The sequence below is a fragment of the Oncorhynchus mykiss genome, chromosome 7 (genome assembly GCF_057628025.1).
Source record: "Oncorhynchus mykiss isolate SJ-2025 chromosome 7, ASM5762802v1, whole genome shotgun sequence".
NCBI classification, from domain to species: domain Eukaryota; kingdom Metazoa; phylum Chordata; class Actinopteri; order Salmoniformes; family Salmonidae; genus Oncorhynchus; species Oncorhynchus mykiss.
Genome location: NC_143028.1, coordinates 63,580,647 through 63,605,380, shown reverse-complemented (window position 1 = coordinate 63,605,380; position 24,734 = coordinate 63,580,647). Strand labels below are relative to the sequence as shown.

General features: G+C 44.6%; 1 protein-coding gene and 1 pseudogene across 3 annotated transcripts; one reads left to right on the top strand and one right to left on the bottom strand.

Annotated features, from left to right (window-relative positions):
- Positions 1 to 4,646: 4,646 nt before the first annotated feature.
- Positions 4,647 to 9,505, top strand: fmoda (fibromodulin a). 3 transcript variants are annotated; one of them, XM_090241692.1, is made up of 7 exons: positions 4,647 to 4,812; positions 6,240 to 6,654; positions 6,784 to 6,906; positions 7,140 to 7,280; positions 7,488 to 7,755; positions 8,320 to 8,508; positions 8,551 to 9,505. In XM_090241692.1, exons 2-6 carry the CDS (start codon positions 6,283 to 6,285, stop codon positions 8,469 to 8,471), a joined length of 1,056 nt encoding a protein of 351 aa, XP_090097818.1. In that variant the 5' UTR covers positions 4,647 to 4,812; positions 6,240 to 6,282; the 3' UTR covers positions 8,472 to 8,508; positions 8,551 to 9,505. The 3 variants fall into 3 exon arrangements, with proteins under 3 accessions (XP_090097818.1, XP_021466040.2, XP_090097819.1); XM_090241693.1 differs by having other exon boundaries at positions 4,696 to 4,791; XM_021610365.3 differs by having other exon boundaries at positions 4,669 to 4,791; positions 8,320 to 9,505.
- Positions 9,506 to 20,467: 10,962 nt separating this feature from the next.
- LOC149982631 (uncharacterized) lies at positions 20,468 to 24,001 on the bottom strand (annotated as a pseudogene).
- Positions 24,002 to 24,734: the final 733 nt, after the last annotated feature.

Sequence of the window (24,734 nt, the reverse complement as noted above, 5' to 3'; positions counted from 1 at the left end):
GAGAATGTGAGATGAGAGAATTATTTATTTCAGCTTTCATTTCTTTCATCACATTCCCAGTGGGTCAGAAGTTTACATACACTCAATTAGTATTTGTTAGCATTGCCTTTACATTGTTTAATTTGGGTCAAATGTTTCGGGTAGCCTTCCACAAGCTTCTCACAATAAGTTGGGTGAATTTTGGCCCATTTGGCCCATTCCTCCAGTAGGCCTCCTTGCTCACACAAGCTTTTTCAGTTCTGCCCATACATTTTCTATAGGATTGAGGTCAGGGCTTTGTGATGGCCACTCTAATACCTTGACTTTGTTGTCCTTAAGCCATTTTGCTACAACTTTGGAAGAATGCTTGGGGTCATTGTCCATTTGGAAGATCCATTTGTGACCAACCTTTAACTTCCTGACTGATGACTTGAGATGTTGCTTCAATATATCCACATAATTCTTCTCCTCATTATGCCATCTATTTTGTGAAGTGCAACAGTCCCTCCTGCAGCAAAGCACCCCCACAACATGATGCTGCCACCCCCGTGCTTCACGGTTGGGATGGTGTTCTTCAACTTGCAAGCATACCCCTTTTTCCTTAATGATGGTCATTATGGCCAAACAGTGATATTTTTGTTTCATCAGACCAGAGGACATTTCTCCAAAAAGTACGATCTTTGTCCCCATGTGCATTTGCGAACTGTAGTCTAGCTTTTTTATGGCGGTTTTGGAGCAGTGGCTTCTTCCTTGCAGAGCGGCCTTTCAGGTTATGTTGATATAGGACTCATTTTACTGTGGATATAGATACCTTTGTACCTGTTTCCACCAACATCTTCACAAGGTCCTTGTTGTTGTTCTGGGATTGATTTGCACTTTTCACACCAAAGTACGTTCATCTCCAGGAGATAGAACGCGTCTCCTTCCTGATGGCTGCGTGGTCCCATGGTGTTTTTCCTTGCATACTACTGTTTGTACAGAATAACATGGAACCTTCAGGTGTTTGGAAATTGTGCCCAAGGATGAACCATACTTGTGGAGGTCTACAATTTTTTTCTGAGTTCTTGGCTGCAACTTGCAAAAAGTACAGTTTGTTAACAAGAAATGTGTGGAGTGGTTGAAAAAGGAGTTTTAATGACTCCAACCTCAGTGTATGTAAACTTCCGACTTTAACTGTAACTATTGGTTCAGCACTTTTGAAATGTACAGCGAATTAATTCAGAACATGGGCCATTTCCCTGTACACCAGGTCAGAACCGTAGGATAAATAAAAGGGCCATATACGCAAACAATGACAGCTCTTTGTCACGACTTCCACCGAAGGTGTCTCCTCTCCCTGTTCGGGAGGTGCTCGGTGGTCGTCGTTGCCGGCCTACTAGCTACCACCGATCCATTTTTCTTTTACGTTTGTGTCTGTCTGTTTCTTACACCTGTGTTCTATTGAGTTCATTTCTGTGGGTTCATTAACCTCGTTGCCTGCTGTTATTTTGTGCTGGATTATTTCTGTGTTTGTTTGGTGCATGTGCTAGATTGCGCCACAGTCTATTCTTACGGTCGTTTTGTGCCGTTGTGATTTATTTAGGAGTAGATTGTTTTTTTCTTCCTGTTGTCACTTCGAGTTCCTGTTTTGTTGGGCGCCTTCGTTGGGTTTCTTTCCTGACCAGTTTTGTTGTGTTTTGGACATCCAAATAAATATTTTACTATTTGGACTTCAGTGCTCTCCTGCTCTTGACTCATGCACCTACCTTATCCTAGTGAGGCACCTTCCACTCTTGCAATATTCAATGAGGAAATTTCTCTAAAACAGGCTATAGGCTACATGTGCACCACCGTCAGAACAGTAGGCTAAGTTATGAGGGGGAAGGGACCAAATTATTAGGGTGAGGCACATGGACTACTAACAGTTTAGCTGCAGTATAAATATATGTATAAGTATAATATATATCCCTGGCATATTACATAATTTATGCAGTAGCATAGAATACATTTATGGACTCATGATTGTGCTGTGCAGACTCGAACAGCAAGGTGGCACCGCAGTCCTTCTTCTGGGCAAATTCTGTCACCACACTTTTTCATTGAAGTGTGTCATTCTCTGGATTTATGGTGCTTTCAAGACAAATGGAAACAAAAAAACAAAACAAGGTCGAATCATGACGTCAGTGATTTTCAGGTCGGAGCTCTAGAAAGAGGCCCAAGTTCCTGACTTGGAATTCCGAGTTGGATAACTTGGATAACAAAATGTATTTTCCCAATACAATTCCCTATGTTCAGAAATCCACAGGCTCGAGCGGTCACGACGGGGCAGACGAAAATTCCAAATAGTATCCATAAAGTTCGTAGAAACATGTCAAGCGATTTTTATAATCAATCCTCAGGTTGTTTTTACAATATATAATCGATAATATTTCAACTAGCTTTTTCAATAGGAGAGAGAGAGAAAATGTCTGCTCCAAGCTGTTGCGCATGCAAAACTCTGCTGGCACCCAGCCATCCACTGAAGTGATGTGATCGTTCTCGCTAATTTTTCAGAATAAAAGGCTGAAACTATGTCTAAAGACGGTTCACACCATGTGGAAGCCATAGGGAAAGGAATCTGGTTGATATCCCTTTAAATGGAGGGAAGGCATGCAATGGAACAGGGAGCTTTCAAAATACTTCCTAGTTGGATTTTCCTCAGGTTTTCGCCTGCAATATCAGTTCTGTTATACTCACAGACAATATTTTGACCGTTTTTAAAACTTTAGAGTGTTTTCTATCCTAATCTGACAATTATATGCATATTATAGCTTCTGGGCCTGAGAAATAGGCAGTTTAATTTGGGTACGTTTTTCATCCAAACATCAAAATACTGCCCCCTACACTCAACAGGTTAACAGCATGGCCAATGTATTCAATCTTTACTGGCCCATGGTGTTGAATGTGAACACTTGCATTTAGCCACTGACTCCTTCCAAACCACTCATTGTTGAATTTGCGATGACCAACTTGTTGTGTAATGTTTATGTCCAATGGCCGATGAGCTTCGATACGTTTGATCTATAATTTCTCTTCATATGACAAGGATTGAAAAGGATTTGCCAGTAGATTGCAGATTGTGATTCATGATGTTGACTGATTGTCTAGCTTGCTAGCTAAGATTCTGAAAGTATGATGTTGTCATGATCAGTCCAATCAAAACTACAGTAGATATAATGTGATTTGACATAATTTTATCTGTGGCCAATGACCATGAGCCCTCTTGGATGGGCATCATCAGGCTGGAACACGTGCATTTTGGAGCTGCCTTACTCAAGAACGTAAAAAAGAGACCATGATGGTATACGGCTTTGTTAAGTCAATAATTATTGTATTTGTTTTACATTGTCTACAAACTGATATGTGACACGTATTCACGTCAAAATAACATGCAAAACGGGCATTTTTTAAACTATATATATCCTTGTATCTACTGTCTGCTCTCTTCTCTCATCATCGTCTCCCTTCTCCTCATCTATCCTCCCTCTCCCTCTCCATCTCTCTGGGTTTTTTTATCTCCTGACAGCTGCCCATCCAATCTCCTCTCATCAAATCCAGCAGGATTCCACTGGGAAAAGAGAGATGGATAGAGAGAGGCACAGAGAAAGGCACAGATAGACAAAGAGGCAGATAGAGAGATTGACAGGGGCAGAAAGATAAAGAGAGGCATATTAGTGGAAGAGAGAGATAAAGAGAGGAGAACAGGTAAAGAGGGAAATGAAGAAAGACAGACAGGGAAAAAATAGAGACTAAGAGAGGCAGACAGGTTAAATAGAGATAAAGAGAGACAGACGGTACAAGAGAGGTAAAGAGAGGCTGGCAGGGGAAGAGAGGCAAACAGGGAAAATGAGAGGTAAAGAGAGGCAGACAGGTGAGGAGAGAGCTAAAGAGGCAGACAGGGAAAAAAGAGAGAGACTAACAGGGGCAGACAGGGTACAAGAGAGATAAAGCGAGGCATACAGGGTAAGAGAGGCATACAGATGAAGTAATAGATTCAGAGAGGCATACGGGGAGCGAGGCAGACAGGAAAAGAGAGAGATAATGATAGGCAGACAGGGAAAGAGATAGATAATGATAGGAAGATAGGGAAAGAGAGAGATAGAGAAGGAAGACAGGTAAAGAAAGAGATAAAGAGAGGCATACAGGGTAAGAGAGGCAGACAGGTGAAGAGAGATTCAGAGAGGCAGACAGGGGAAGAGAGAGATTCAGAGAGGCAGACAGGGCATGAGAGGCAAACAGGGAAAGAGAGAGATAAAGAGAGCCCTGACAGGGGAAGAGAGGCAGAAAGGGAAAGAGAGAGATAAAGAGTGAGGAAAGTAGAAAAAGGCCAAAGAGATTCAGGAGAAGGACGATACTGTGGTCTTTTTGGAATGCTTTTATGTCAGGCTTAATTTTGTTCAGTTTCTATTGAATTTCATGGTTGAACAGCTTTGCAGAATCAGTAGAGTACAGCATCTGAATGTGTTTTCCAAATACAGTATTCAGCTTCTTTCAGCGATCGTCTTCTTATGTTCTGAACAACCAAACACTCTGCCTGTTGAGACAAGAACACTCAGCAGAGGAGAGGAGGGAGCAGATGGGCAGGGTTGTGTGTGGTAACAGGAAAGGGTGAGGGAGGAAAGAAAAGGCAGGGGGACGCTACCAAAAGTAGAGTGGGGGGGGTCGAGAGGAATGGAATGGATGGGTGGAGAGGGGGATGGAGGAGGGAAGGAAGTGAAGGAGAGAGAGGTTTTCATAAAGTGTTTGGCAAAGACCCTCTCAGTCCTGCACAGCCTCTCAAGAGGGACTCAAGAGGTACTGGTTCTCACTGGTCAGGTAGGTAGGTGTGTGTGTTTGTGTGTGTGTGTGCATGTGTGCATGAGCATTGTATGTGTGTTTTCTTGTGTGTGTGTGTGTGTGTGTGTGTGTGTGTGTGTGTGTGTGTGTGTGTGTGTGTGTGTGTGTGTGTGTGTGTGTGTGTGTGTGTGTGTGTGTGTGTGTGCGTGCGTGCGTGCGTGCGTGTGTGCACAAATATTGTATGGGTGTGTGTGTGTGTGTGTGGACGTGTTTAACTACCAGAATTCCCCACAAGAATAGTAAACAAACAAACATTTTAACAACAAGGTGAAATGCTATTTCTAGTGGGTTTATGGTTAAGGTTAGAATTATTGTTAGGGTTAGAATTAGGTTTAGGAGCTAGGATTAGGGTTAGGGTTAAGGTTAGGTTTTAGGGTTAGGGTTAAGATTAGGGTTAGGGTAAAAGTACGGGTTAGGGTTAGGTTTAGGGTTAGGGGTTAAAAATATGATTTTGAATGGGACTGAATTATGTATCCCCACAAGGTTAGCTGTACAAGAGTTATTTGGCTGTCCCCATCAGATAACCCTTTTTGGTTCCAGGTAGAACCCTTTTTGGTTCAAGGTAGAACCCTATTGGGCTGTAGAACCCTTTTCCCAGAGGGTTCTACATGGAACACTGTGGTGACAGCCAAAGAACCCTTTTGGAACCCTTTTTTCTAAGAGTGTACATTAATTTATATATTCTTCTCTTTTTAACATTCTCCTCTGTGGATCCATTACCTGATGAAGAAAGATCCTTAAATACTGCCCCTGCAGTAATGTACAGTATTTAACATGCAGTATATCTAGTGTTGAGTCAATAGTGCCTGCTGTTTAGATGGGCAGCTGCTCTTTGGCTTGCTTTCATCTGTTTTGTGTGTGTGTGTATGTGTGTGTGTGTGTGTGTGTGTGTGTGTGTGTGTGTGTGTGTGTGTGTGTGTGTGTGTGTGTGTGTGTGTGTGTGTGTGTGTGTGTGTGTGTGTGTGTGTGTGTGTGTGCTGATCCCCTGTAGCTCTCCTCTCTTTTCATGTGGTGATAGATTACATTTTGATAGATAACATTTGACTTGGGTTTTTCTTTGGTTATGGTGTTTTGATGTTTAGCATCTACATTTTCCGGTCATTCCAGGAGTTTATTATGTATTAAAGCTTTGGTAGCAAGAATGCATTACTTTCATATGTGTTGTTTTTACAAAGGGGGGCAGAGAAATGTCTTGATGGTAATTTATGAGTTTCAACTCCCAATGGGAGAGTATGGGTCCTTTACAATGTTCTCTAATTTCTTTGGGACCCTTTTTTATACAGCAGGTTCAGGTTGGTTGATGATTATTTTTCCACTGTCATTTGGAGTATTTTACAGGATGTTCAGGTAGGTTTAACTCACATTTCTGAACTCTGGTTAAGTCTCCTCTCTTTCTCTTCTCTTAGCTGCAGCAGACTTGTGTGTGAGTTCTTTCCTGCGTGTGTGACCATGCGCAGCGTGTGCGTGTTCCTTTTGGTATGCATCATGGCGCTATCCGTTGCCATGCCAGACAGGCAGGACCCGTTTCTCTGGCTGTCCGCCCTGCATGGTCGCGGTTACAACGAGGGATCCCTATTGGCTGACACCACCGGGGGGGAGTGTCCTGATGAGTGTGACTGCCCGCCCACCTTTCCTATCGCTATGTACTGTGACGGACGGGGGCTGACAGCCATGCCCACCGTGCCCTCCAGGATGAAGTACCTGTACCTGCAGCACAACGAGATCACCGCCCTGCCAGACTCCGCCCTGGCTAACACTACTAACCTAGTCTGGGTCATGTTGCATCACAACGCGCTGTCTACAGACAAAATCGGCAAGAGGGTAGGTTACTCTATATAACATGACACTTCACTGCACGTCACAATACAGCACTAGACTACACTACACTAGGCTTCGATCAACCAATCATTACATAGATTATAACATACTTTTTTCATCATTGTATTCCAGGCGTTTGCCAAGCTGCAAGGGTTGGAGCGTCTGTACCTACAACATAACAACCTGACTGGTGTTCCCCCCAACCTGCCACACTCACTACGAGACCTCAGACTCAACAACAACAACATCAACAAGGTAACGGCATCATTCAGACCCTTCATCACCACTGCACTTTCAAACACTTTTATTCTTCTTCATCTTTATTCAGTCTTTATTTTGATTGTGAAGTGCATCCAGATGTTTTTCAATCAAGTGTCAAAGAGGCATGTAAAAAAAACACACTCTTGGAAAGACCACAAGTGTTCTGGGCCTCATCACTGTTTTTATGCAATCATTTCAATAAAGTTTGTTTTGTTGTCGTTGCCTAGATTACACCAGAGGCCCTGGAGGGCATGGACAACCTGACCATCCTGTATCTCCATGACAACGCTCTGACGGAGATGGGCACATCTCTTAGGGGGTTGAACTCACTCACACTCCTCGACGTCAGCGGCAACAAGCTGAAAAAGGTACCGTAGTGTAACGGGTGTGTGTGTGTGTGTGTGTGTGTGTGTGTGTGTGTGTGTGTGTGTGTGTGTGTGTGTGTGTGTATTCCACTTTTCTGTCTTCTCTTTGTGAAGCACTTAGTCAAAAATACTTTTGTAAAAACACAATATATAAATACATTTGAATTGATTGATCAAGTGATCTATTGATTGACTGACTGACCCCTCCAGGTTCCAGACAGCCTCCCAGAGCGCATCCACCAGCTGTACCTGGAGTCTAATGCCATCAGCGCTGTCCCAGAGGGATTCCTCAGTAAGTTCTCCCAGCTGCAATACATTCGCATGGGCCACAACCAGCTGACGGACAAGGGCATCCCCCCCAACACCTTCAACGTGACTGGCCTGGTGGAGCTGGACCTCAGCTTTAACCAGCTGGAGAGGATCCCCCCCGTCAGCCAGACGCTAGAGCACCTCTACCTACAGGCCAACCACATCAAAGGTATGTGTAATTAGTGATGTCTGACAACCTAATTAAGCATAATCAAAACTGATTTATGAGTCATCTCATCATGACATGAACTACGGAGGCCCCTGAGGATCAACAGCAACCACATATCATATCCTTAAACTGTATACAGTATGCATGTTTGCATGCAAGCAGAACATACACATGCACATGTATGAGCACACAACATCTTGGCTGTCCATTGAAGTCCATGATGACAATGCTCCATTGAAGTCCATGATGACAATGCTCCATTGAGGTTGGGGGGAAAGTAGGTTACAGTAGGTGGGAAGGTGCTTGGGACACTTCATGTGATGTGGTTGTGCAACATAGTGTGGCTGTGGTGCACAGATGCACTTACACAATGCTGCAGGTAAGACACGTCCATAGTCTAATGATGTGATTTCAGCAGCATTTAGAAGTTGAAGAAACACACTTGCTCTTTGTCTGAATGCCAGAATGTAAACAATATCACTCTCTGTCTCTACCTCTCTGGCTGGCTCTCTCCCACACTTGTCTCCCTCCCCTCTCTGTTGCTCTCTCCCTCTATCTTTGTAGAGTTTACCCTGGGTAGTTTCTGTAGTGTCGTGGACGTGATTAACTTCTCCAAACTGAGGACGGTGCGTCTGGATGGAAATGAGATCAGCACCGTGGATGTCCCCTCCGACTCAGTCCTTTGTCTGCGCATGGCCAACACCATCGAGGTGTAATGCTCCCATCTCACCACCAGGCTGCAGCACCATCAAGGTGTGATCAACCATCTCACCACCAGGCTGCAGCACCATCAAGGTGTGAACAACCATCTCAACACTGGAATGCAGCATTTCCAGTACACATCTGCAACTCCCCTATTTCCTGAACGGAGGGCAGCAGATTGATCATCACTAGTTACCAAAGCCACAAAGTCATAATTATGGCTAAACCCCACCTATTTCTATAATACATTATCCATTTAGCAGACGCTTTTATCCAGAATTACTTGCAGTCATGCATGCATACATTTGAAGTATGGGTTGTCCTGGGAATCGTGCCAAGCGCTGCCAACTGAGCAACAATTTTTCTGCCAAAAATCTGATTTTAAACCTAACCCTAACCTTAACCTTAACCACACTGCTAAACTTATGCCTAACCCTAACCTTAAATGAAGACTGAGAAGAACATTTTTGCTTTCATTAATTTTGACAATATAGACAATTTTGACTCTGTGGCTGTGATAACTAGTGACAAAGCAGCAGTCCTAACTTTAGCATCACGTTGCAATTCCCCAATATCACCAAGAAGGGGCAGCAGAGGGGTATGAGACACAAAGGCACACCAAGTTTATTTTGGTTTAGTTTGTTTTACTAATATCATTCAAAAGGACATTAGCATACATCTCCATATCAGGACAAGTTAGAAACAGAATGTTCAAAGCATGTTGAAAGTGCTTCCAAAGTCAACTTCATGTCAACTTTTGACGGTCAGAAAAAAATGATGGACGAATGGTGGTTCTGGCCATAATTTACGTTGTCTGACAACATATAAGCCTCAGAGAAATACCATTGGATCAGATCTCTGTGTTCCGGCCCTAATCCGAGTAGGGATGTAACTGTTGAGATTTATGATATGATTTATGATATGAAAGACATGTAGGCCTACTGCATGTATTGGTATTAGTTTTGACTAAGGGCCTTGGTGTTTTGATGTTCTTTACAGGGCTTTCTTATTGACTTAATAAAGGAATTCATGTTTTACTAAGACTTAACCGGTTTTGATTTTGGATTATTGTTTAGGTTCAATCTCTTGTTTCACAAAATCAATACAGTTTTCGGGACAAAAAAAGTAACTTGAGTGCCACAGTAAACCCACTGGGCCAGACGATACCCAGAAATTAGCTTTCATTGGGTAGTGTCTGCAGTTTGTGATACGAGAGACAGAGGCAGTGACAAGGACAGGGACAGAGACACAAACAGAGACCGATACCCGATCACCCAACAATGTCTCTATGGCGCACACACATACACTCTTACAAACACACTATTTTCTATAGACTCACTCTTTCTGCACACACAAAATCACACACTTCCAAGGTAAGTGCTTTGAATGGTAAGGTGGGAAAACCTTGTCCACCTTGTCCACCACCAATGTTTATCACCCACCTGGGGTACTGGTACCGAGTCAATGTGCGGGGGTACAGGTTAGTCGAGGTAATTTGTACATGTAGGTAGGGGTGAAGTGACTATGCATGGATAATGAAAGCTTGGCCGTAGTGATGTACTGGGCCTTTCAAAGCACTTCATGGCTACTGAAGTGAGTGCTACGGGGAACTAATCATTTAATCAGGTTACCTTCGCTTCCTTGGGCCCAGGAACGTTGGCGGTCTGCTTGAAACATGTAGGCATCCCAGACTCGGTCAGGCAGAGGTTGAAAATGTCAGTGAAGACACTGTAATCCTAGATTCAGATCATTTAGGCGAGAAAAAAACCTCACCCAGACAGGCCAGTCATGTGACAAACTCGTCATCGTGAAAGCCTGTCAATACTTTGCCCCTTGATTACCAGCGCACATCTGTATGTTGTAAAAGCGTTACATGGTCGCTGCCCATATCATTGCATAGCGTAGAAAATACGAGAGTTCAGGGGCCTTGCTTTAACAACGTTAACCATTTTCACTGTAGTGTTCAAAACGTCTTTCAAACTGTCAGGCATTCCCTTGGCAGCAAGAGCCTCTCGGTGGATGCTGCAGTGTACCCAAGTGGCGTCGGGAGCAACTGCTTGTATGCGTGTTACCACTCCACTATGTCTCCCTGTCATGGCTTTTGTGCCATCAGTACAGATACCAACACATGTTGACCACCAGAGTCCATTTGATGTCACAAAGATGTCCAGTACCTTAAAAATATAATCTCCTGTTGTCCTGGTTTCCAGAAGAGGATATCTTCCTTAATTGACCCCCCATACACATAACGGACATATACTAAAGAAATGTCCTTCTTTTTGAAAGAAAAGCCATTTTTTCATCCATTAAAATAAAATAAAATAGATCCGAAATACAGTGTAGACATTGTTAATGTTTTAAATGACTATTGTAGATGTAAATGGCTGATTTTATATGGAATATCTACATAGGTGTACAGAGGCCCATTATCAGCAACCATCACTCCTTTGTTCCAATGGCACCCTGTGTTAGCTAAACCAAGTTTAGCATTTTAAAAGGCTAATTCATAATTAGAAAACTCCTTTGCAATTATGTTAGCACAGCTAAAAACTGTTGTTCTGATTAAAGAAGCAATACAACTGGCCGTCTTTAGACTTGTTGAGTATTTGGAGCATCAGTATTTGTGGGTTCGATTACAGCCGATAAATAGCGAGAAACAAAGAACTTTCTTCTGAAAGTCGTCAGTCTGTTCTTGTTCTGAGGAAGTGGCTATTCCATGCGAGAATTTGCCAAGGAACTGCAGATCTGGTACAACACTGTGTACAACTCCCTTCACAGAACAGCGCAAACTGGCTATAACCAGAATAGAAAGAGAAGTGGGAGCCCCCGGTGCACAACTGAGCAAGAAGACAAGTACATTAAAATAGATGCCTCACAAGTCCTCAACTGGCAGCTTCATTAAATAGTACCAGCAAAACACCAGTCTCAACGTCAACAGTGAAATGGTGACTCTGGGATGCTGGCCTTCTAGGCAGAGTTCCTCTGTCCAGTGTCTATATTATTTTGCCTTATTGGCCAGTCTGAGATATGGCTATTTCTTTGCAACTCTGCCTAGAAGGCCAGCATCCCAGAGTTGCCCCTTCACTGTTGATGTTGAGACTGGTGTCTTGCAGGTACTACTGTTCATCCTTTGGAGCAATTTCCAAATGCCTGAAGGTACCACGTTAATCTGTACAAACAATAGTACCCAAGTATAAACACCATGGGACCAGGCAGCTGTCATACCGCTCAGGAAGGAGACGCATTCTGTCTCCTAGCGATGAATGTACTTTGGTGCATCAATCCCAGAACAACAGCAAAGGACATTGTGAATATGCTGGAGGACACATGTAGAAAAGTATCTATATCCACTGTAAAACGAGTCCTATATCAACATAACCTGAAAGGCCGCTCAGCAAGGAAGATTCCAACCCTCCAAAACCGCCATAAAAAAAGTCAGAGTATGGTTTGCAACTGCACATGGGGACAAAGATCGTCGTACTTTTTGGAGAAATGTCCTCTGGTCTGATGAAACAAAAATAGAACTGTTTGGCCATAATGACCATTGTTATGTTTGGAGGAAAAAAAGGGAGGTTTCCAAGTAGAAAAACCCCATCCCAACCGTGAAGCACGGGGGTGGCAGCATCATGTTGTTGGGGTGCTTTGCTGCAGGAGGGATTGGTGCACTCCACAAAATAGATGGCTCCATGAGAAAGGAAAATTAGGTGGGTATGTTGAAGCAACATCTCAAGACATCAGTCAAGAAGTTAAAGCTTGGTCGCAAACGGGTCTTCCAAATGGATAATGACCCCAAGCGTACTTCCAAAGTTGTGGCAAAATGGCTTAAGGACAACAAAATAAAACAATCAATGAATAAAATGTATTTATAAATCCCTTCTAACATCAGCTGATGTCACAAAGTGCTGTACAGAAACCTAGCCTAAATCCCCAAACAGCAAGCAATGCAGGTGTAGAAGCACGGGGGCTAGAAAGAACTCCCTAGAAAGGCCAGAACCTAGGAAGAATCCTAGAGAGGAACCAGGTTATGAGGGGTGGGTCCTCTTCTGGCTGTGCCGGGTGGAGATTATAACAGAACATGGTCAAGATGATCTGGTTTCCATGGCCAAGTTTTCATGACCAAGAAGACTTTGATCTGGTTTCCTTTAAATATCATCCAATTTCATCAAAAACCTGATTTTGACTTTAAACTAACAATATTTTGATGCGTAACATGTCTGTTGTCTTTACTAGTTTTCTGCGGTCAGGATTACCGTAAAATGACTGTTTAAGACTGAAACCATGCTGTAATCTCACAGTCCTGGAAAAATACAGTGTCCTATACAATGGCAACAACATGATGTAGTGTGTGTGTGTGTGTGTGTGTGTGTGTGTGTGTGTGTGTGTGTGTGGCCAACTAACCTCTAATCCTATGATGAGGGTGCTGCTACTGTAATGTGACCATCTCTCTCTGTGTCAGCAGATGAGTAATGAACTCACTTCACCTTGGCTCACATACACAACAATCATGCAGTGCAACAGTCAGTCATGACGGATAAATGAGGTAACTCAGTGCTTAACTATATTTGTCGATAGCTTAATATACATTATTCCAATTGCGTGTTTACTCTATACGTGTGTATTTGTGATGCCATAGAAACTATTGTCTACACAGCCCAGCTCTGAGAACCACCTCCAACCTGTAGGCCTACTACAGTAGACTACATCCAGTATCTCTGTATATCTGACTACATCCTCTCTGGCCCTGCCTTGCCTCCTCTGCCTCTGCTGTTACTGCTACAGGTAGTCTGAGAACATCAACAATACTTCTCACCACTTCCCTGACATCGGTGAAGGCTGATAGCAATAGTGGTAGCTTAGCAGTTCAGAGTGTTTGGTCAGTAACCAAAAGGTTTCTGGTTCAAATCCCCAAACCAACTAGCTGATATACAGTGCCTTGCGAAAGTATTCGGCCCCCTTGAACTTTGCGACCTTTTGCCACATTTCAGGCTTCAAACATAAAGATATAAAACTGTATTTTTTTGTGAAGAATCAACAACAAGTGGGACACAATCATGAAGCGGAACGACATTTATTGGATATTTCAAACTTTTTTAACAAATCAAAAACTGAAAAATTGGGCGTGCAAAATTATTCAGCCCCTTTACTTTCAGTGCAGCAAACTCTCTCCAGAAGTTCAGTGAGGATCTCTGAATGATCCAATGTTGACCTAAATGACTAATGATGATAAATACAATCCACCTGTGTGTAATCAAATCTCCGTATAAATGCACCTGCACTGTGATAGTCTCAGAGGTCCGTTAAAAGTGCAGAGAGCATCATGAAGAACAAGGAACACACCAGGCAGGTCCGAGATACTGTTGTGAAGAAGTTTAAAGCCGGATTTGGATACAAAAAGATTTCCCAAGCTTTAAACATCCCAAGGAGCACTGTGCAAGCGATAATATTGAAATGGAAGGAGTATCAGACCACTGCAAATCTACCAAGACCTGGCCGTCCCTCTAAACTTTCAGCTCATACAAGGAGAAGACTGATCAGAGATGCAGCCAAGAGGCCCATGATCACTCTGGATGAACTGCAGAGATATACAGCTGAGGTGGGAGACTCTGTCCATAGGACAACAATCAGTCGTATATTGCACAAATCTGGCCTTTATGGAAGAGTGGCAAGAAGAAAACCATTTCTTAAAGATATCCATAAAAAGTGTTGTTTAAAGTTTGCCACAAGCCACCTTGGAGACACACCAAACATGTGGAAGAAGGTGCTCTGGTCAGATGAAACCAAAATTGAACTTTTTGGCAACAATGCAAAACGTTATGTTTGGCGTAAAAGCAACACAGCTGAACACACCATCCCCACTGTCAAACATGGTGGTGGCAGCATCATGGTTTGGGCCTGCTTTTCAGCCAAATACAGGACCATTCTGGAAGAAAACCTGATGGAGTCTGCAAAAGACCTGAGACTGGGACGGAGATTTGTCTTCCAACAAGACAATGATCCAAAACATAAAGCAAAATCTACAATGGAATGATTCAAAAATAAACATATCCAGGTGTTAGAATGGCCAAGTCAAAGTCCAGACCTGAATCCAATCGAGAATCTGTGGAAAGAACTGAAAACTGCTGTTCACAAATGCTCTCCATCCAACCTCACTGAGCTCGAGCTGTTTTGCAAGGAGGAATGGGAAAAAAATTCAGTCTCTCAATGTACAAAACTGATAGAGACATACCCCAAGCAACTTACAGCTGTAATCGCAGCAAAAGGTGGCGCTACAAAGTATTAACTTAAGGGGGCTGAATAATTTTGCAGGCCCAATTTTTCAGTTTTTGATTTGTTAAAAAAGTTTGAAATATCCAATAAATGTCGTTCCACTTCATGATTGTGTCCCACTTGTTGTTGATTCTTCACAAAAAAATACAGTTTTATATCTTTATGTTTGAAGCCTGAAATGTGGCAAAAGGTTGCAAAGTTCAAGGGGGCCGAATACTTTCGCAAGGCACTGTATCTGTTGACATGCCCTTGAGTAAGGCACTTAACCCTAACTGTTCCTGTAAATTGCTCTGGATAAGAGTATCTGCTAAATTACTTACATTTAAGGACAAGATGGCTGTTCTGGAGAGGTCCAAGAACTCTTCCTTAATGAGGACTACACGGAAGCTATTTGCGCCAGAGGTGTAAAGTACTTATCGCTGCCAGAGAGCGTGGGAACATTGCTTACATCCACTATGACAGGCTCATTGTCCACCCTCCCTCCCAAAATACTTGTAGCAGTGAGAGAGCCGAGCTTCGGGTCAGCAACTTCAGCTCCACATCACATATACAGTACATACACCAATTGATACTCAAACGTGCCTGATTGACAATGTTCTTGTCATGCTTTCTGTTTTTTTCTTCATATTATGTATATCTCCGAAAAGCTACCCAGGAAACGGCAAAACATTGTACATATTAAATATTGCCTTAGAAATAAGGTTTATGAAATCAATAACTTGCTAAAATCAGATAACGTTCATATTTGCTCATCTCAGACTCAGTTCCACTTTCACCTGCCTCACCTAAAGCCTCTTCTTTTGGGGTGCTACTATAGGCCATACATCTTTACATACACCTTAGCCGAGTACATTTAAACTCAGTTTTCACAATTAAAATTCCCTGTTTTAGGTCAGTTAGGATGACCACTATTTTAAGAATGTGAAATGTCAGAATAATAGTAGAGAGAATGATTTATTTCAGCTTTTATTTATTTCATCACATTCCCAGTGGGTCAGAAGTACACTCAATACTACTTGGTAGCATTGTATTTAAATTGTTTAACTTGGGTCAAACGTTTCGGGTAGCCTTCCACAAGCTTCCCACAATAAGTTAGGTGAATTTTGGCCCATTCCTCCTGACAGAGCTGATGTAACTGAGTCAGGTTTGTAGGCCTCCTTGCTCGCACACACTTTTTCAGTTCTTAAGTCCTTAAGCCATTTTGCCACAACTTTGGAAGAATGCTTGGGGTCATGGTCCATGTGGAAGACCCAATTGCAACCAAGCTTTAACTTCCTGACTGATGTCTTGAGATGTTGCTTCAATATATCCACATACTTTTCCTGCCTCATGGTGCATTCTATTTTGTGAAGTGCACCAGTCCCTCCTGCAGCAAATCACCTCAACAACATGATGCTGCCACCCCCCTGTTTCACGGTTGGGATGGTGTTCTTTGGCTTGCAAACCTCCCCCTTTTTCCTCCAAACATAACGATGGTCATTATGGCCAAACAGTTGTATTTTTGTTTCATCAGACCAGAGGACATTTCTCCAAAAAGTACAATCTTTGTCCCCATGTGCAGTTGAAAACCGTAGTCTGGCTTTTCTTTATGGTGGTTTTTGAGCAGTGGCTTCTTCCTTGCTGAGCGGCCTTTCAGGTTATAGGACTCATTTTACTGTGGCTATAGATACTTTTGTACCTGTTTCCTCCAGCATTTTCACAAGGTCCTTTGCTGTTGTTCTGGGATTGATTTGCACTTTTCACACCAACGTACGTTCATCTCTAGGAGACAGAATGCATCTCCTTCCTGAGCGGTATGACAGCTGCGTGGTCCCATGGTGTTTATACTTGCGTACTATTGTTTGTACAGATGAACGTGGTACCTTCAGGCATTTGGAAATTGCTCCCAAGGATGAACCAGACTTGTGGAGGTCTACAATTATTTTCTGAGGTCTTGGCTGATTTCTTTTGATTTTCCCATGATGTCAAGCAAAGAGGCACTGAGTTTGAAGGTAGGCCTTGAAATACATCCACAGGTACACCTCCAATTGACTCCAATGATGTCAATTAGCCTATCAGAAGCTTCTAAAGCCATGACATAATTTTCTGGAATTTTCCAAGCTGTTTAAATCACAGTCAACTTAGTGTATGTAAACTTCTGACCCACTGGAATTGTGATACAGTGAATTATAAGTGAAATAATCTGCCTGTAAACAATTGTTGGAAAAATTACTTGTGTCATGCACAAAGTAGATGTCCTAACCGACTTGCCAAAACTATAGTTTGTTGACAAGAAATTTGTGGTTGAAAAACTAGTTTTAATGACTCCAACCTAAGTGTATGTAAACTTCCGACTTCAACTATATATGTGCTATGCTTGATATTGTGTGTGATGTTAAAAGAGAGTTATATTTTCTGGGTGACCTGAATAAAGACTGCTTTTCATCAAGCTGTCCGCTCAAGAGGAAGCTTCTCACTATAGTGTGTAATGAGGAGCATCCAGATGCTGCACTTGATGAATTTATGAAATTGTTTATTTCAGTTCTTGATAAGCATACACCTATTAAGAAATTGACTGCTAGCACTGTTAAGGCCCCGTGGATTGATAAGGAATTTAAAATCTGTATGGTTGAGAGGGACGAGGCAAACAGAGTGGTGAATACATCTGGCTGCACATTTGATTGGCAAATTTACTGTAAATTGAGAAATTATGTGACTAAACTGAACAAAGAGAAAGAATACATTTTGATGTTGCCAATTACTTTAATTACTATTTAATTGGCAAAGTAAGCAAATTTAGGCATTAAATGCCAACAACAAACTGTGTGCGTTCACATGCATGCATAAATGACCTAATAATGAAAGAAAAGCATTGTAATTTTGAATTCTGTAAAGTTAGTGTGGGTGAGGTAGAAAGATTACTGTTGTCCATCAATAATGACAACCCACCTAGTCTTGACAACTTAAGAGAGAAAGCTACTGAGGATGGTAGTAGCGGACTATATTGCCACTCCTATTTGTCATATGAAAAATGTTTATCCTCAGACCTGGAGGGAAGTCAAAGTCATTCCACTACCCAAGAATGGTACATCACATTTTACTGGTTATAACAGCTGACCAATCAGCTTGCTGTTTTTGACAATGCAATTTCTCTGTAAACAAATTAACAACAGACGTTCAGCATGCTTATAGAGAAGGGCACTCAACATGTATTGCACTGACACAAATGACTGATGATTGTTGGAAATAAATTGATAATAATAAGATTGGGGGTGCTGTACTGTTTGATTTCAGTGCAGCCTTTTATATTATTGAACAGAACCTGTTGTTGAGGCTTTTCAACCTCTACCATATCGTGATTTCAGAGCTATCGATCTAATAGAACACAGAGGGTTTTCTTTAATGGATGCTTCTCTAATGTTAAAAATATATAAAGTGTGGTGTAGCACACGGCCGTTTTCTAGGCCCTCTACTGTTTTCTATTTTTACTAATGACCTGCCACTGGCATTAAACAAAGCCTGTGTGTTTATGTATGCCGATAATTCAACCCTATACGAGTCAGCAACCACAGCTAGTGAAATCACTGCAACCCTAAACAAATAATTGCAGTCAGTTTTAGAATGGGTTGCCAGTATTAAACTAGTCCTGAACATCTCTAGAACTAAGAGAATTGTATTTGGTAAAAATAATTCTCTACGTTCTAGACTTCAGATGAATCTAATAATGAATAATGTGGCTGTTGAGCAAGTTGAGGAGACTAAATTACTTAGTGTTACCTTGGATTGTAAACTGTCATGCTCAAAACATATTATTTCAATAGCTGTAAAGATGGGGAGACAATGACAGTGACAAAGAGATGCTCTTCTTTTTTGACACCACATTCCACAAAGAAAATCCTAGTTTTATTTTATCTTCATTATTGCCCAGTCATATGGTCAGCTGCTGCAAAAAAAAATAACAAGAAAAACTGCAGCTGGCAGAGAAGAGAGCTGCACTTCTTGCTTTTCACTGTATTCAGAGGGCTAATATCAACATTATGCATGCAAGTCTCTCTTGGCTAAAAGTAGAGGAGAGACTGACTGCATCATTTATTTTTATAAGAAACATTAATGTGTTGAAAATTCAAAATTGTTTGCATAGTCAATTTACACACATGCACTTGCCCCGCCACCTGGGGTCTTTTCACCAGGGCCTAAAATTAACACCCGCCACCTGGGGTCTTTTCACCAGGGCCTAAAATTAACACCCGCCACCTATCAAATATGGTTCGATTTTGGCTTTGGTGGCTAACACATTGGCAGGTGGTCAAGGCTCCACATTGTGAGCATTTCACTCGCATTTGTGAATAAAAATAGTAAAGTATGGTCACATTTATTGCTAAATAAATGCTGTAGTAGCCGTTTTCAAAGTATTTCTGCCGTTTAGTTTCATAGTTGGTCAATTCTTCGCACAAAGTCAAAGAACTAAGAATCATATAGCCTGTCCCACATTGCACTGCAACACTGCCTGGCTGGGAGCTGTGCACATGTGAAGAGCTGAGTGAAAGACTCATTTTTAGAAGTGCTGCGCAACCCATAAAAGTTGGTCTCATTAACTTGAAATGAAAGTCTACTGAAGTGAGACTTTGTCCTGGTGCTTCTTGGCTATTTACATTGTTTTGTTCACAAGCTAGGTTGTTTTTCAATGTTTGAGTTTCAACAGCTAGGGAAGAGAAGACAATGACTGGAGCAGTGTTACCACGGTAACCTCCCGCCCTTAAAGGGGTAGGTGAACATTTTTGTATCCAATATTTTGGTTAAAAGTTTATTTACTTACCACATTACTTCTTACAAGTAATACATATATTGTTTTAGAAACATTACAAAGCATGGACATCCACTTCGGGGTGTTTTGTTGGTGTCATTTTTGCACACAAAGGATTTGTGTGCAAAAATGAATCACACATTTTATTTTAGGCCCTGCTTTTCACAGTTCCCAAATCCAGTACAAATTCAAGAAAACATACAGTATTATATAGAGCCTTGATTACATGGAACTCCCTTCCATCTGTGATTGTTCATGTGAACAGCAAACACAGTTTAAAAAAACAGATAAAGCATCACCTCATGGCGCAACGCCTCTCCCCTGTTTGACCTAGATATTTTGTGTGTATGTACTGATTTGTAGGCTATATGTGATGTTTTAAATATATGTAGTTCTGTTATTGTCTATTAATGTTTTTTATTATGTCATGTTTCATGTTTTGTGTGGAACCCAGGAAGAGTACTTGCTGCTTTCTCTAATAAAATACCAAAATACCTTCTAATGAATGTGAAAACAAATGTGCATTGTCCCCGGTAACTAAGTTGGTGTATTTAGTGATGGTGTAATACAGTTAGTTATACATCACCAAAGTGATATGACATATCTTAATATTTGAGAACAGTTATTTTAGAGACAGATATGACACTATCCCCTAATACAATAGAATCAGTCAAAAGAGTCCAGAAAAAACACCTGCTTCTCTTATTGTTTCCAATACTGTTGCAATGCATCAATACATTATTCATAAAACACCATCAGTATGTTTTTAAAAACATACCAGGAAATCAGCTAACCCATGGCAGTCACGCAGAACACACAACCCAGATTTGTTTGTGAGGCAGGTATGCTTTTACAAGATGATTCTCAACAACTATCTGATCCTGTGACATAGGCACACAGTAGCTTTTGTTTAACCCTCCCGTTGTCCTGGTATTGTGTCTAGTCCCCGCGTCCTCTGGGTCACCCTGTCCCGTCCTGGCTAAAGGCCCAATGTGCGCAAGTGTGACAGTAGGCGTGTGAACAGCCTTTGCAGATGTATTTCTTACACCTGCAGCACACCGTGTGTGTCTTGGAGTCCTTCTTGGGTGGGCAGAGCTGACACCTCTTCCTCTTACTTGCCCCGGTGGCCGGGGCAACGAGCGGGGCAGCGGCCGTGCCAGCGGCGGGGCCCTCGCACTGTTGATCACGAGGAGCCGCAGCCGTCGCCGCCGTAGCACTCTGTAGGACTTTGACAAGGGCTGACGCCGCTTCGGTGCGGGGCAGATGCTGCCTTCTTTGGATCAGCGGCTTCACAAGTGCCTTTCCCAGCTGCTCGAGGAACACCCTGCGCTTGTTCCGCTTGCCAGGCATCCAGTCAGGCTTGATCTCTTGCCATATGACAAAGGCGTTGTAGGAGGACACGTCGAGGATGTTGTGGAAGACGACCAGGGGTCAGCGGGCAGTCATCCGTCTGCAGCTGTAGGTGCCCACCACCTTGTCTAGGTTGTCCACGCCGCCCTTGTTGCAGTTGTAGTCTAGGATGAGGGCCAGCTTCCTGTCACGGCGATCGCTAATGTGGCCCTCTGTGTGCAGCGTGCTCAAAAGTAGCACGTTCTTGTTTCTCTTTGCCAGGTAGGACACCAGAGTGGCGGTGGGCGTGAAGGCGAACCTGGAGGACAGGACCTGTCTGCCCCTGGACTCGAGCAGCGCGGGCGGGAGCTCAGCCTTGTTCTTTCTCACCATGCCCACCATGGTGAGGTTCCTCTCGAGGAGCCGCTGGCCCAGGTCGTAGGAGGTGAAGAAGTTGTCGCAGGTGACGTTGCGACCGCTCAGGCCCGTTGTCAGATCGAGGACGACGCGCATCCCCTGGTTCTTCTCGGGGCCTCAGCCGGCCGCCTTGCCGGTGTACACTTGCATCTTCCAAGCGTAGCTGGAGTTGGCTTCGCAGGCCACCCACGACTTGATGCCGTATTTGGCTGGCTTACTTGGGATGTACTGACGGAAAGGACAGCAGCCTTTTGGAAAGGGGACAAGAGATTAGTGTGGTTACTGTGTCACGGGGGCCAAGGGCCAACTTTTGTGTTACACACGCTGCCAGCGCTGCTACAGCCGCTGCTTGTACCGCTGCTACGGCAGCACTGCCTCTCTGTATAGACATATAAGCACACGCGAGCACACACGCGCAAGCACAAGCACAAGCACAGTATCTCTGAACGAGACCAGTTGCTCGTCCACCGTCACGTCGGGCCCCAGGTTGTAGAGGCCCGCAGCCGCGCCTCCCACAGGTCCCAGACCTCCCGTATGGCTGCGAGTTTGTCCGTGGCGAGTCTGGTGGGTCTCGACTGGCCTGGTCGCAGCAGCCTCGAGTACCTGTGAAAGACCTTGAGCGGCATGGTGGCTCGGAACACGGTCCTGCCGCTCTCGGCGTTCCACAGGCTTGCCGCGGCCTCGCCCCGGGACCTGTAGACGCCCGCTAGGATCAGCAGCCCTACGTAGGCGCGCAGGTCCGTGGCGTCCATGGGTTCGCCAGCCGTCGCCGTATTTTCTGGCCCCGTGCAGGTTCGTCATTTCCACAATTATCCTTTCTATCGCCGGGGTGACAAACAGGTGGAAGGCGGACGCGATGTCGCGGCATAGGCCGTGGGGCCCGGAGTCTGGTCCGGCCCGACGTGGCAGATCGCGATGGGCCCGCGGCGGCGGCCATAGGCCACGGGGGACCACTCGATTTTGCCGTTTTTCGACAGCAACTGCGGCTCCCGTTGGTCCGGGGCCGAGGAGATCTCTTCCTCGCCGCGGTCCTCACGCTCGTCCTCGTGCTCGTCCTCGGGCGGCTCTTCCTCGGGCTGCTCTTCCTCAGAAGAGGGAGAAGAGGCATCGTCGACCTCGCGGTGCTCGGGGTTGTATTCCTCCCCGTCTTCGTCTTCCGAAACCTCTTCCTCCTCCTCCTCCTCCTGGCAATCTGAGTAGTCTTCTTGGTCCACGCTGGACAAGATCTGTTCTAGAACCTGCGCGGCCGTGAAACGTGCGGCCATGGCCGCTCGGCTCCACTGATCGGGTCCGCTGAGCTGCGGGCAAGAGCGCACTTGGCACAGGTGGGGCGCCGGTCACTTTGTGTGTGTGTGTGTGTGTGTGTGTGTGTGTGTGTGTGTGTGTGTGTGTGTGTGTGGGTGTGGGTGGGTGCTGCTGACAATATTAGTATCCACTCTACGTAGGGCCGGCCGGGCCGGCTTACGCGGGAGACCGAGACCAATGCTCGAGGCTCGCTTGCGCGCTCGTCCGCTCTGAGCCATGAGCGCAACAAGAACACTCGGTTGCTCTCTAGCACACGGCGGAGCACGTCTGGACCTGTGCAGCGGCTGGCTGGGTCGCTCTGACTGGCAACGAGCGCAACAAGAACATTCGGTTGCTCTCTAGCACACGGCGGAGCACGTCCGGACCTGTGCAGCGGCTGGCTGGGTCGCTCTGACCCACGAGCGCACAACCTCGCCACACTTGCAGACGCTCTACTACGCTCCACGGCATACGCCTCGCCAGTGGCTGACAGGGTCGCTCTGACTCGCAGAGCGCAGAGCGCAGAGCGCCAGCCCTGGAAACCCAGGGCCTGGGTCGCACTGACCCACGAGCGCAGAGCGCAACAAGAACACTCGGCTGCTCTCTAGCACACAGCGGAGCACGTCTGGACCTGTGCAGCGGCTGGCTGGGTCGCTCTGACCCACGAGCGCAGAGCACAACAAGAACACTTGGCTGCTCTCTAGCACACAGCGGGGCACGTCTGGACCTGTGCAGCGGCTGGCTGGGTCGCTCTGACCCACAGAGCGCAGAGCGCAACAAGAACACTCCAGAGCACAGAGCGCAGAGCGGGGAGCCGGGCACAGCCTCGCCACACTCGCAGACACTCTACTACGCTCAACGGCATACGCCTCGCCAGTGGCTGACAGGGTCGCTCTGACTCAGGAGCGCAGAGCGCAGAGCGCGAGCCCTGGAAACACAGGGCCTGGGTCGCTCTGACCCACGAGCGCAGAGCACAACTACAACACTCGGCTGTTCTCTAGCACACAGCGAGGCACGTCCGGACCTGTGTAGTGGCTTGCAGGGTCCCTCTGACCCAAGAGCGCAGAGCGGGGAGGCCAGAGCACAGAGCGCAGAGCGGGGAGCCGGGCACAGCCTCGCCACACTCGCAGACTCTCTACTACGCTCGAAGGCACACGCCTCACCAGTGGCTGGCACGGTCGCTCTGACCCGCCAGCGCAAGAGCGCCAGCCCTCCACGCACATGGCCTGGGTCGCTCTGACCCGCGAGCGCAGAGCACAGAAAGGGGAGCCCTCCACACACAGGACCTGGGTCACCCTGACCCCAGGACCACGGGAGGGTTATCAAAGAGGGCTCCCTCTGTGGTTCTCAGCTGAAGCATTGACGATGGTGCAGGACTGTGTACAATATTCCCAACGCTTTGTCTACATGTTGAAACCCTTGCTTATGATACGGCTTTGGATACCTTTGGGTATTTACTGTCATATAATCAAGAAAGTTTTTCATAAAACAAAAGGTTAAATTACTACACACCTTTATAGGGTTAGGGTTCCCACACAGCCATATTTCAATGTTACAGCGCTTGTCAAAGGAAGACCGACGGAAGACAGAGGCAACCGACTGTTCTAATTAGCTCCGAACACCTGTGTGTATTGGAAGAAGGATGCCAGAAAAGTGTTGTAATCAGAAAATACTGTCAGCTGCAACTGTGTTAAAACCGGTTAAAACAGTGTACAGTAAGTGTTTATGTTGCATTTGCTAAATCATTTTTTAAGTGATATGAAAATAGAAGGCTTTATGTTTTAGAACCCTATCACTATTGAGAATCGATTGACATTTAGATGGAATATTTGGCTGTTTTTGCTGACAGAGCCAGTTTACCTCTGAACATAACATATAAGTTATTTGGACTTTAAAGGAGTAGGCTCCTTAATAGTAACATTGTGGTCTAAGGCACACACACACACACACACACACACACACACACACAGATCCACACACACACACACACACAGATCCACACACACAGATCCACACATGCATCCAAAACACATGCACATGCAGACACACACATACACACACATAAGCACATACTCACACAAAGAAAAAACTACAACGCACTTGACAAAAATTATAGGTAACCTGTTTTGTTTGGCATTGATAGAATAAACCCACTAGAAATAGTCAGTGGTGTAAAGTACTTAAGTAAAACGACTTA